The sequence below is a fragment of the Pseudophryne corroboree genome, chromosome 10 (genome assembly GCF_028390025.1).
Source record: "Pseudophryne corroboree isolate aPseCor3 chromosome 10, aPseCor3.hap2, whole genome shotgun sequence".
Taxonomy (NCBI): Eukaryota; Metazoa; Chordata; class Amphibia; order Anura; family Myobatrachidae; genus Pseudophryne; species Pseudophryne corroboree.
The window spans coordinates 65039540-65053955 of NC_086453.1; the positions used below are offsets into that span (position 1 = coordinate 65039540).

The 14416-nt window shown below is 45.3% G+C and overlaps 1 protein-coding gene across 1 annotated transcript in view; it reads right to left on the reverse strand.

Moving 5' to 3' along the window:
• The window catches only part of LOC134967018 (transmembrane protease serine 3-like), a 69184-nt gene that overhangs the window by 9155 nt on the left and 45613 nt on the right, over positions 1-14416 (reverse strand). The window contains exons 11-12 of the mRNA XM_063944011.1: positions 14124-14219; positions 13152-13294 (exon numbers count right to left, since the gene is read on the reverse strand). Coding sequence (XP_063800081.1) covers positions 13152-13294; positions 14124-14219 — 239 coding nt within the window. The remainder of the gene's footprint in view (positions 1-13151; positions 13295-14123; positions 14220-14416) is intronic.

Genomic DNA, 14416 nt, shown 5'->3' on the forward strand with positions numbered 1-14416 from the left:
GTGGTGGGACAAATCTCATGATTGGACAGTCAATCTAGGGGGTTATACGCTGTTCAGGAGAGAGAGATTAAATAAACGGGGTGGAGGGGTATGTCTTTATGTAAAGCCGTTTTTAAAACCTGATATAAGGGAAGATATTCACGAGGGGACTGTAAATACTGTCGAGACATTATGGGTAGAGATTGCATGTGCGGGTAAGGGATTAAAAAAGATATAATTGCTACTGAAGCAAATTGAAAAAATAGCAGGAGTATGAGATGTAATAATTATGGAAGATTTTAACTATCCGGAGATAAATTGGACAAATGACTCATGTGATACTGCTAGGGGTAATATGTTTTTAAATGCATTAAATGATAACTACTTACTTCAACTAATCGAGAAACCAACTAGGTACAATGCAATCTTAGACCTGGTATTAACTAACAATGGAGAATTGGTATAAAATATTATCGTAGGGGAGCCCATGGGAAACAGCGACCACAATATGGTCACATTTACTATCAGTTTTCATAAGCAGTCCTACAGTATATTGTCTCAAGTAGGACTCTAAACTTTAGCAAAGCCAACTTTGACATGATGAGGGAAGCTTTAAAGGACATTGAATGGTTAATTTTTTTTCATGGAAAAAATACTACAGAGAAATGGGAGGTATTAAAAATCAGTGCTTGTTAATAACACTTGCAAATTTATTCCCATGGGTAGCAAACAAAGTACCAAAAATTCCAAACCAATGTGGCTTAACAAAAAGATTAAGGAACTAATGGGCAAAAAAGGGCGAGCATTCAAAAAATACAAATCAGTATACAAATACAAAAAAACAAGTACGGAGTCATTCCAGCACTATAAGGATTGTAATAAAGTATGCAAAAAAGAAATAAGAGCAGCTAAAGTAGAAACTGAAAAGCAAGTAGCAAAGGAAAGCAAATCAAACCCCAAGATTTTTTTTAAACACAGTATATCAACAGCAAAATATTAAAAAAGGAGAGTATAGGCCCTCTAAAGGACAATCTGGGAGTCTTAATCAAAAACGAAAATGACATAGTGGACAAATTAAACAAGTTTTTCTCATCGGTCTTCAAAAGAGAGGACCAGATTCAGGGATTAACACACAATCTTAACATGGATAATGTCCCACTGCTAAGTGCTTATTTAAGTGAGGAGCTAGTCTGTGACCGATCAAAAAAAATTAAGATTAATAAGTCACCTGGTCACGATGGAATTCACGCAAGGGTTCTCATGGAGCTTCACTCTGAACTAGCAAGACCACTATTATTGATCTTTAAGGACTCACTTACATCAGGCATAGTTCCCAAAGACTGGCGTATAGCGGAAGTAGTGCCGATATTCAAAAAGGGAAGTAAAGCTGAACCAGGTAATTCTAGACCAGTTAGTCTTACACCTATAGTGGGGAAAGTACTGGAAGGTATTCTAAGGGATAGTATGCAGAAGTTCCTTGAAGCCAATAAGGTTATTAATAGAAACCAACATGGATTTGTGAAGGATAGATCATGTCAAACAAACTAATTAGGCTTTTATGAAACAGTCAGTGCAAATCTAGATCAGGGTAAGGAGGTGGATGGAATCTTTTTAGACTTTGCAAAAGCTTTCGACACAATACCGAACATGAGACTTATCTATAAGTTACAACAACTAGGGCTAGGGAGTACAATATGCACTTGGGTCAGAAATTGATTAGATAATAGGGAGCAGTGCGTTGTGGTAAATGTAACTTTTTCAAATTGGACTGAAGTAGTAAGTGGTGTGCCACAAGGGTCTGTACGTGGACCACTATTGTTCAACATTTTCATTAACAATCTAGCAGTAGATCTAGAGAGCATGGTGTCAATTTTTGCAGACAATACCAAATTGTGTAAGGTTATAAATACAGAGGGAGATGTTGAGTCTCTCCAGAACGACTTAGTTAAACTGGAAGCTTGGGCAGCAAAATGGAGAATGAGCTTCAATACAGACAAGTGTAAGGTAATGCACTTTGGTAGGAAGAACAAAAATAACACCTACATACTAAATGGAGTAAAGTTAGGGGATTCTGTACTGGAAAAAGACTTAGGTGTTCACATAGATTGCAAACTAAGCAGCAGTACCCGAAGTAGGATTGCAGCAAAAAAGGCTAACATGGTATTAGCATGTATAAAGCGGGGAATTGAGGCAAGAGATGAGAGTGTTATATTCACATTATATAAATCCCTAGTGAGGCCACATCTTGAACACTGTGCACAGTTTTGGGCACCATACTACAAAAAGGATATCCTGGAACTAGAAAAGGTCCAGAGGCGAGCGACCAAACTAATTAAGGGGATGGAGACGCTGGAATATGAGGAAAGGCTTGCAAGGCTAGGCATGTTCACACTGGAAAAGAGGAGACTAAGGGGGACATTTACTAAGCAGTGATAAGAGCGGAGAAGTAAGTCAGTGGAGAAGTTGCCCATGGCAACCAATCAGCACTGAAGTAACATCTAGAATTTGCATACTATAAAATGATGCAGAGCTGCTGATTGGTTGATGGGGCAATTTCTCCACTGGCTCACTTCTCCGCTCTTATTACTGCTTAGTAAATGCCCCCATAAGAGGGGACATGATCAACATTTACAAATATATAAGGTAACAATACACAGAGCATGCGGGGGATCTGTTTTTGGTAAGATCATCACTGAGGACGCATGGACACTCCTTAGGTTAGAGGAGAGGAGAATTGCACACAGAGACGGAAAGGTTTCTTCACAGTAAGGACAATACCTGTTTGGAATTCCCTGCCTGAGAGAGTAGTAATGGCGGACTCGGTCAACACTTTTAAGAATGGGCTCGATAAATTCCTAATGGATAAGGATATACAGGGTTATGGTGCGTAGTCAAGCACTATAGTTATTAAAAAAGAGGAATAAGGAATAAACACAACGGCCGACATTAACAACAGACAAAATTAGTCCCAAAAATAATACAGTGTAGGAGACCACATATAGGTTGAACTTGATGGACAAATTGTCTTTTTTCAACCTCAGAAAACTATGTTACTATGTTTCTAACCTTCAAAGGTCAACTCCCTGAGTGACCATATGGTTGCGCAGAATGGCTGCGGGAACTGAGACGCTGGCGCCATGTTTTCTGTGAACGGGATCAAATTTAAAGGCTGATCCACAACTGTAAATGGTTTCGGCAGGCCTGCATGTTTTTCGTCACTCCCTGTTACCTCACCCAAACGGTCCCTAACTGTCAATCAATAAATCCTCACTGCGGTTGACTTCACTAATGTACCTTAGTGCGTGCACAGTGTGACCGTGATGCATGCGCAGTCACCCTATAATCACACAACTGTGTAAGTATCAGGATTGTGCACAACGCTGAATCAGGCCTCGTTGCAATGCAAGGGGCACAACTGCACTGGGGTTCTTTTTGCATAGGCAGAATTGTTCTTACACTGCAATCTAGAATTAAATTAGGCCACGCCCCTATAAATCTCTCTGCTCATATTAAATCTGCCCCACTTGCAGTGTGGGATGGTTTTGTTTAGGTGCAGATTGTTCCTTTTTCTTTTTTTGCATATTTTTTTTCCCCTCCTAAATCTAAATCAGGCCCTATGTATCCCCGTATACTCTACCAGGGGTGTATCTAGGGATCCGAGCGCCCCTGGCAAAGTAAGGGACTGGTGCCCCCCATATTTGAAATAGGGAAGATGCATGTGCAAAAAAGGGACAATTCAAATGATGCTACACAGTAGTAACCTTTATACACATCATGCCCACACAGTAGCAGTTTCCTTTACACATTATGCCCACACAGTAATTCTTATAACACTGAGGAGACATCAGCAGTGCCTGGCCTTGCTGAGGATGCAATGCCACCCAAGGCCAGGTAGTATAATCAAATAGTAGTACAAAGAAGCGCAGTGCAGTGCACTACCCAGTGATGCAAGTAGAAAAAAAATGTTAGTGGTACTGTGTACGTGCACCTTCGGCTTGCGCACGCCAAAAAATGGGTGTGGCCACATGCCACATGGGGTGTGGGCAATGAAAATGGGGGCATGATACACATATGACCCCAATACTGCAGTGCCAGATACACATATGCCCCAATAGTGCCAGATACACATATGTCCTCACAGTGCCAGATACACATATGCCCTCACAGTGCCAGATACATACATGCCCCACAGTGCCAGATATGCCCCCACGGTGCTATATATACCCCCAAAGTGCCAGATATGCCCCCACAGTGCTAGATATGCCCCCACAGTGCCAGATACACATATTCCTCCACGTTGTCAGATATGTTCCTATGTTGCCAGATATACCCCCACATTGCCAGATACACATGCTCCCACACGGTGCCAGATGTGCTCCTCACGGTGCTAGATATGACCCCACAGTGCCAGATACACATATGACCCCACAGTGCCAGATAAGCCCCCACAGTCATATAGTCATAGTCCCAATCCCCCTCCCAGCACATAGCCATAGTCCCCTCCTAGTAAATAGCCATATCCCCCACCTCCCCAAGCAATAGCCGTCGTCCCCCCAGCACACAGCCGTAGTCTCCACCTCTCCCAACACAGTCATACAGTAGTCCCCACCTCACTCCCATCACATAACAATAGTTCCCTGCCAACATAGCCAAAGTCCACCTCCCTGCACATAGCCCCTCACCTCCCCAAGCACATAGCCATAGTCCCCATTTTCCTCCCAGCACATAGCTGTAGTCCACCCTTAGCACATAGTAGTAGTCTCCCCCACTCCCAGCACATACATAGACTCCCCACACAGCACACAGCCCTAGTCCCCACCCCACAACATCCCAGCAGATAGCCGTAGTGTCTGGCAATACCTGCTGTGCCGAGCTGCCTGGGATGGAGGGCGGAGGATCGCTCTGCAGGAAGTAGCTGGCCCCCTGGCGTCCGGCACCACACCAAACTACGTGAAGAAACTGGGGGGAAAACTACAGCTCCCATCAGCTCTTAACACCGGAAGCTACCGACATCAAGGGTTTCTGGGAGTTGTCGTTTATTTTCAGTTTTTTCCCTGTAGTGCATTGCGGTGCCGGACACCAGAGCCAGCTCCTGCCTGCTGAGCGATCCTCCGCCCTCCATCCCAGGCAATGCACAGGCAGCTCGGTAAAGCTGGTTTTGCCAGACACTACGGCTTAAGGGATTCCACCCATTGGCCAAGGGTGGCACCGTCGGGCAGCGCCCTCTGCTCAGCTGGCACCCCTGGTGAGTGCCATCCTGGCCAATCGGTAGATACGCCCCTGTACTCTACTATGGACCTTTTTCAGCAGGAATCGCAAAACTTGCTAAAAAGAAGTTGCTGCGATCAAATAGTTGCCAGCCAGGAAGAAAGAAAAAACACTTATTGCGAACGCATTGCAATGTGCAATATGATCGCATAACCATACGCAAATACTGAAACATCAAAAAGTATTTCCATCTGTGCCAGCCAAAGTCATCCACAATTCTGCAAACGCAGGAGGCAGGAAGCTGTTATCGCTGATGTCAGAGACCCACCCGATAAACGTATGCATTTTTACAAACACACCTACAAAACGCCATGTTTCCTCTCGTAAATGCTGATTTCCCGTTAATCGAAATGCGACTGCGTTGAAGCACAATGCATTCGCAGAAATAATCGCAAATCGCAGGTGCGAACACTACACATGCGCAGATGTTCGATAATTATCCAGACTGTGATTTCTCAATTTTGCGATCCATCTGAATAAGGTATTTTTGGATCTATTTACTAAGCCTTGGATGGAGATAAAGTGCACGGAGATAAAGTACCAGCCAATCAGCAGCTACCTTGCATGGCACAGGCTGTGTTTGAAAAATAATCGTTATGGTAGACTTACTGTTGATAACTCAATTTCTCCTAAGTCCACAGGATCCACAGGATAAATACTGGGATATGAGTTAGCGACAGCGGTTTGGCACCAACGATCAAAGCTTTCGGCCTCCCAGAATGCAACGGGCCAGTCCCCTATATCCCTGCCTCCTGGCTCAGGCAATTCAGTTGTTTTCCAAAGCTCAACGCAGGAGCATCATATAGAGCCCTAATCAGGCGAGAACAACACACATGCACACCCTTCCGTACAAGAAGGAAGAGGTGAGTATGTGAAAGGATCCTCAAATCAGGTGTGTCAGGGTGGGATCCCTGTGGATCCTGTGGACTTAGGAGAAATAGAGTTATCAACGGTAAGTATACCATATCGATTATTTCTCCTGCATGGTCCACAAGTTATCCACAGGATAAACATTGGGATGTCCCAAAGCAAATTTAGTGGTGGGGACGCTCCTGATTGGACAGGAGAAACTTTTGCCTGAATTCAGCGTCCTGAGAGGCAAAGGTATCAAAGGCATAATGTCTAATGAATGTGTTAATGGAAGACGATGTGGCTGCCTTGCATATCTGTTCAGCTGAAGCACCATGTTGTGCTGCCCATGAAGGACCTACCTTACGAGTAGAGTGAGCAGAGACATTAGCCGGAATTGAGAGATCAGCTTGAGAATATGCTTCTGAAATAGTCATCCGAAGCCACCTCACCAGTGTCTGCTTGTCAGCAGGCCATCCTCTCTTGTGAAATCCGTAGAGAACAAAGTGTCTGTTTTTCTGATGGCACTGGTATGATCCACGTAGATCCTTAAATCACGAACTTTGTCGAACGATGCATCTCCTGCAGAAAGGTCCAGCCCTTAAAAGGTCCGGCCCTTTCTTCGTTAAAGGGGAATTTAGATACCACTTTAGGAAGATACCCAGATTTGGTTCTGAGAACCGCTCTATCTGGATGAAAAATCAGAAAAGGAGGGTGACATATTAATGCCCCTAAATCTAAAACTCTTCTAGCTAAAGCAATAGCCAGCAGAAACAGAACTTTAGCTGTCAGCCATTTAAGATCCACTTGCTTTAGTGGTTCAAATGAAGCAACTTGAAGCGCCTTTAGGACTAAATTTAGATCCCAAGGCACTGCAGGAGGAACAAAAGGAGCTTGGATGTGAAGTATTCCCTGGAAGAAAGTGCGAACATCCTGTAGGTTAGCAATTTTCTTTTGAAACCATACAGTCAATGCCGACACCTGCACTCTCAATGAAGCCACCTGTAGACCTTTGTCCATTCCTGCCTGAAGGAATGCTAGGACTCTGGAAACTCTGAAAGACCTAGGGTCAAATTTCCGGTCACCGCACCATTGAATATAGGCTTGCCATATTTGGCGATAAATGCAAGCTGAGGATGGTTTCCTTGCTCTGGACATTGTTTGAATTACCTGTTGTGAGAATCCTCTTGCTTTCAGGATGGAAGTCTCAAAAGGCACGCCGTCAAAGACAGTCAATCCAGATGCTTGTAATAGCAAGGACCCTGGGACAGTAGATCTGGATGTTGAGGGAGTAGGAATGGAGCATCCATTGACAGCCTCTGCAGATCTGTGTACCATTGTCTTCTGGGCCAAGCCGGAGCTATTAGTATCACGGCGCCCTTTCCTTGTTTTACCTTTCGCATCACCCTGGGTAACAGGGTGATCGGTGGAAACACATAGGCCAGACGAAAGTCCCATCTCACTGACAGGGCATCCACAAAGCTCGCTCTGGGATCCTTTGTTCTTGACCCGTATGTGGAACTTTGTTGTTCTGACAAGATGCCATGAGATCTATCTTCGGTAACCCCCACTTGTCTACCAGAGTCTGGAAGACCTCGGGGTGTAAAGCCCATTCGTTTGCATGAATGGCGTGTCAACTGAGAAAATCCTCTTCCCAGTTAAGGACTCCCGTAATGAATACTGCGGAGAAGGGTGGATGATGAAGCTCTGCCCACCTTAAGATGCGATGTACCTCCTTCATTGCTTTTTTGGCAGCGCGTTCCTCCCTGATGATTGAGGTACACTACAGCCGTCGCATTGTCCAAGCGAATTTGAACTGGTTTTCTCTGGAGGACGTCCTTTGCCTGAATAAGTGCCATATATATGGCCCGAAGTTCCAATATATTTATTGGCAGGCAACTTTCTTCCTTGGTCCACTGCCACTGGAAGCAACTTCTTCCTGACACTTCTCACTGAAGACTGGCATCCGTTGTCCGAACTTCCCAATCTGATATTCAAAACGGTCTCCCTTTGTCCAGATGGGATGTCTGTAGTCACCAGGCTAATGACCTCCTTACTTCCAGAGGAAGGACCATAGTCTGTGTTTTCATTGTCTGATGTAACCCATTCCATCTGGAAAGGATCAGACGTTGCAGACGCCTTGAATGGAATCGAGCATACTCCACCATGTCAAATGTCGACACCATAGATCCCATTGCATGAATGGATACCCTTTGACTTTGTAGCAACTCCTGCAACCTCAACTAAATTTGTGATATTTTGCTCAGAGGTAAAATTACTCTCTGAAGACTCAAATCCAACATAGCCCCAAATGAGTCATCCGAAACCAGGGATACCATAAAATCCTCCGGCTCCATGGCCAAAATAATGGAACGTAAAGTCTGCATATGAAAACGGGGCACCCAAATGTACTTGCTCAGCACCTTGAGATTGAGTATGGGACAGAACGACTCATTTGGCTGCTGAACTAAAAACAGGTTGGAATAAAAACCTTGTACTCTTTGTGCAGGAGGAAATGGAATTATCACTCCTGACTGAAGCAACTTCTGAACTGCCTCTTGCAAAGCCCTGGCCTTCATTTCCACTGAAGACGGGCTGGTACAAAAAAACTTTTGAGGAGGGTGTTTCTTGAAGGCAAATGCATAGCCGTGAGATACCGCTTTTTGCACCCAGGCATCTGTGGTGGACTGCTGCCAGATCTGTGCAAAATGAAGAAGTCGGCCTCCCACCCTGGGTTCCCCCAGGTGGAGGCCCGCACCATCAGGCTGATGGCTTATCTTCTGACTTGGAAGCCGGCCCTCTAGTAGCCCAATGCTTTTTAGTCTTACCAGACTTGTCAGATTGAGGCTGTTTGCCATAACCATTTCCTTTTGATTTTCCTTCAGTCTGAAAGTGTAGAAAAGCTGGAAATCTAGGCTTGAATTTGTATGTGGAAGGAAACGTCACTTTCTTGGAGTCTGCTTCTGGTTACAAAATACTGTTTAATTCTTTACCAAAAAGAATATCTACAGTAAAAGGCAAAGACTCTAAAACCTTCTTAGATTCTGAGTCAGCTTTCCATGGCCCTCATTCCAAGTTGTTCGCTCGCTAGCTACTTTTAGCAGAAATGCAAACGCAAAGCCACCGCCCTCTGGGAGTGTATCTTAGCATAGCAGAATTGCTAACGAAAGATTAGCAATTCTGCTATTAATTATTTCCTTGCAGTTTCTGAGTAGCTCCAGACCTACTCCTAGATTGCGATCACCTCAGTCCGTTTAGTTCCTGGTTTGACTTCACAAACACGCCCAACGTACGGCTAGCCACTCCCCCATTTCTCCAGCCACTCCTGCGTTTTTACCTGGCATGCCTGCCTTTTTTAGCACACTCCCTGAAAACGGCAGTTGCCGCCCAGAAACACCCACTTCCTGTCAATCACACTACGATCAGCAGAGCGATTAAAAAGCTTTGTTTGCCCGTGAGTAAATTAGCATAGTTTTGTGTAAAAATACTTAGCGCGTGCGCCCTGCTGTGCATACGCACGCGCAGAACTGCCGGATTTTAGCCTATTAGCAATTCTGCTAAAAATAGCAGCAAGCGAACAACTCGGAATGAGGGCCCATGTACGTAGTAAGTTACTCTACGAGCCGCTACTGCTGAGGATGATGTTTGAGAGGCAACAGTACTGCTACACTGAGAGGCAACAGGCTGCTTCTTCCATAAAAATAGCCACATGTTTAGAATGTGCAATATGGGATTTTTGCTTTCTAGATGCCAATGAAAGATCATCCTCCAATGCATCGGCCCAGGCTGCCACTGCTTTTGCCATCCAGGCTGAAGCCATGGCTAGTCATACGATTGCTCCATTTTTAAAAAGCCATCTATTTTCCTATCCGTGACATAATTTAATGATATAGAAGGCAGAGGTATTTTCTTACTAATCGAATGACATGCATATCTACTTTTGGGAGCCAAAAGTCCCCAGCCAGAAGAGGATAATTGGAATTCCATTTCTTTGGAATTCTAAACTTCTTACTGGGTGTAACCCAAGCCTCTTGCATAATTTCCATCAGCTGTTCTGACCCAGGAAATTCAGTTCTAACTGTTTTGGGACGTTTAAACACAGGTGCCTTAGATTTTAACAAAGGCTCTGCTGCTTCCTCTAAGGATAGAATGGTTTTCCTAGCACTAATTGGCTCAGGTATGTCCATTGAGCTGAGGCCTTCATACTTGTCTCTGTATGCAGACCCGGAGTGCGATGAGTCCTCATCCTATAACAAGTCCTCATCTGAAACATGTGTAAACTGTGAAGATGTTGTATCATGTCTATGTGATTTACTTACCACCGGCCTATCAGCCTGTTTTTGTTGAGAGGCTGCAGATTATTGTACTGGATGTGATAAACCACAGGGGGAATGTTGCAAGTAAGGGTTAATAGGGTAACGTATGCCTGGTATAGGAGCTGGCATTATCCACTCAGCTATACTGGATAATGTCTGTGCAAAAGTAGCACATGGGGGTTCAACTTGAACCTGTGCCTGCCTCGGATTATTCAAGAGGCTATGGTGAAAGCTAAAACAATTTGCACATAATCCATTTTGAACCAGATCATGAGAGGTTAACCCTGCTTTGCAAGACAAACATAACATGAGTTTTGGTGCTCCTGTGGTGATTGTATCCTCCTCTGCAGTCATACAGCCACCTATGATACGACTGGATCCTTTTAGTACACAGCGTCTCAGAAGCGGGAACTCAGTTCATGGCGGGAAACTTGGAGGAAACTGGGGGTGGGGCGACCAAGGGAGCGTCTTACTCTCCACTGCTGACATCAACCCTAGGGATCGCGGCCTCATACTACCCCTGGAGCCTATGATCCCTAAGGCCTAGCGCTGGTGCACCCGAGGTGGCAGCCGCGTCAGCAACTGTTCGGTAGTCTCCATCCCGAAACAGTGCGGCTGTGTCTCGTTTTTTTCCCTACTAAGCAGTACTGATGCCGTACCTTCTCCCCATGCTCCGGCTCCATCCTGGTAACGTTTGCTAGACTTGCTAGTACATCCTACACAGACGCCTGCGGAAACAGCACTGTACACGTGGGTAAGCATTGTCATGACCCAGTGGGGAGTTGTTTGAACGACTCTTTCTAAGGTACACATAAGACGCTTTTTAGAAAGTTCGCTCAGAAAATAGTAAGACTATAAAAATAAATTAATAAAAAGCTTATGGCTGCTAAAACCAGCAGCCCATTGACCACGGTCTGGCTCCTGCCGCACCATACATCAAACTGAATTGCCTGAGCCAGGAGGCGGGGATATAGAAGACCAGTCCGGTGCATTCTGGGAATCCGAAAGCTTTGATCATTGGTGCCAATCCGCTGTCGCTACCTCATATCCCAATGTTTATCCTGTGGATAACCTGTGGACCCTGCATGAGAAATGTCAGTTAGGAGCTGGTTGGTTGGAACTTTATCTCCCTTCACTTTATCTCCATCCAAGGCTTAGTAAATAGACCTCTATGTTTGTTACTATGAAAACTGGTGTTATCATAAGAATTACATCAATAAACTAACTAGGAGCCACTAACTGTGCAATCAGTGATATCACTGGTTCCTAGTGACTGACAAGCTAATGGAAAATGGCTGCGTACATTGTTTGTAGGCAGTGTGAGCTTTTTACATGTATTCGACCTGGAGTGGAACAGCACATCAACTAGCCACATAGCAAAATTTGGGTAGAGTCGTTCTACACTCCCAGTGCCTGAAAACCACGTGCGGCTAAGAAGAAAACAGCTCTGCTCTTTTCAAAGCAGAGAGAGGGGTGTTGCATTTGCTGTCTGCTGGGGCTTAGGAGGTTGGGGACCAGGTACTGCCGTACCCCCTCACCTCAAGGCCCCGTGGTTGCTGCATCCAGGGCATCAAGAGGGGGCCTGGTGGGTGTTAGATAGCAGTGTGCTACTACACTGTCTACTCACTGTGCATACATGCAGGGCACTAGGACCCAGAGAGGGTTGTCCTCCAATCTGATGTGTTACTGCACATGTGCTGCCACCATCTTGTAGATCCATAGTCTTTGTGCTATACTGTAATGTGATATGGTGGAAACACAAACCTCAATGCTTAGCTCCAGAAAGACCTGCATATGAAGCTGTTCCAGCATCCCTGCACCACTATCCATTTGCAGTATACACTCACCGGCTGATCAGCTGTAAACTATGCTACGAGCTCTGACCATTACCAATGTACATGTAACAGTGAGTACAGGTGTAACTACTATAAGAAACCAACACCACTGATTAAGTAACTGGGCTGTTCATCTTTTGGGTCATCTGCTGGTTTGTGTCTATATATACCTCTGCAATATCAACAGGGCCGGTACTAGCCCTTGTGGCGCCCCGGGCGAAAAATAGGGGCTTGGCTTCATACAGGGGCGTGGTCAGTTACGCCCCCTGTAGAGTTGTGCCCCCATTTGTGCCCCCTGTAAAGTAGCGCCGCTTAAAAACCCCAAAATAAATTAATACTTACTATCCCCGCTCCTGATTCCCGACCGCTGCAGACCTCCGCCGGCGCCGCTCCTCTCCTCGGATCTATGGGAGAGACGTCATGATGTCTCTCCCATAGCACAGCATAGATAGACACTAGAGGTCACTTATGACCCCTAGCGTCTGTGTCAGTCCCACAATGCTGTGCGGTGCGCAATGACATCATTAATCGCAGGACTCATTCGTGCGTGCGCAGAACTGGTTCCGCGTATGCGCAAAGTACCGATAATCTGTACAATCTGTAGCAGTTGCTGCAGGATCTGAATAACCCCCAGAGTGCATAGCTATAACATGTAATCTATAAGAGGAATGGCAGAAATGGAGCCTGTTCTTTTCGTTCCAGAAATCCTGGCTACAGTTGCTATAGCAACCTACTGTAAAAACAACCACTCCGTACACCAGAGAGCTTCCTGCGCCTATTTCTTCCCGTGTATCACCTACATACTGTAATAGAAATAATGCATGCATTATAGCAAGCAATAAAACTGATGATGGAATACCATATATTTGGCCTTCAGCAGATTACTGTTCCTTTGGCAATATACCTGGCATGAGTCTACTTTGCCGTCCAGGTAGCCAGCACACAACATCTGAGCAGTGATCAGTCCGGGGTAGTGCGAGGACTGGTTACAGATCTGGCTGCTGATCAGGTGCACCTTGGCCTCTCTGAGAACTGGAGACAGTTGCCCTGTGCAGGAAACATAAGAGAACGTTCAAAGTCTACATATTCAAAAATATTCTTAGGTTAACTTAACCCTTTGCAGTCAGATCAGAACCAGGATTTAAATGTCCTGCCACACCTGGGGCAGTTTTTAGCTGCTCCCAGCATAGGTAAACACGGGGGGTGGGGGGGGTCCAGTTGCCCGGAAACTCCCACTGGGCAGCAGCTTGAATCATGACCACCACTAAAGTAGTATTATATAATATGATTTAGCACTGCAGCCCCAACATTCAGTAGACGGGTGGTGTGTAAATGCGGGGATAAGGGCATTCAGAACCAGGCACAACAGTGAAGACTGAGAATAGAGGTGGGGAAAGCCAGGGCAGAGTGGAGGAGTCTGGGTAAATGGTGAGGCATGGAGGCACAGTAAGGTGGTGAGTGCCAGGAAGCAGGGATGTATGGCAATGATGGGGTATTGAGATCATTTGTTGAGTGACTGACTGCAAGTCAATTCCCCATACATGTCTACACGAGTAATGCTTCATAATTAGGGACAACTGTGTTATGGGGAGAGACATGTCCACCATATGGAATACATCTTTCCTACATTGCTTTACTATTATTATGTAACTTCAGCTGAAAATAAAGGATGGTTACTCACAGTTTGCCCACTCCACAGGCACCTATTGTTTGTCTATGTGTTGCACTGTATGGGAAGCGATCCTCAATATACCCTACACACATATGGTAGTGCTTTATCACAGAGGAGTAGTAAAACGTTCATTACATTTTATGCTGGATAGTAAATCGTACACAGCCCCCCAACCAGCCACGCTGTGCCCTAGTAGCTCCTCACCTCCCTCGCTGACGTGTCCCCAGCCACTGATCCAGCAGTTTCCTGTTGCCTTGAACTCCTGCTTTGTTCTGGGCAGACATACAGGCCGCAACGTCTCTGCAAAAAGATGTCGAGAAGAGAAGCCAGCGGGATTACAGACAGCAAGACATGTGCTAATGGGCCAATGAGCATAACCCCTAAATTTGCAGAGGGATTTATCAAGCCTTGTAGAGAGATAAAGTGGAGAAGTTGTCCAAAGTAACAATAATCTTCTGTCATGTATCTAGCACAGTCTTTGAAATGACAGTTACAGG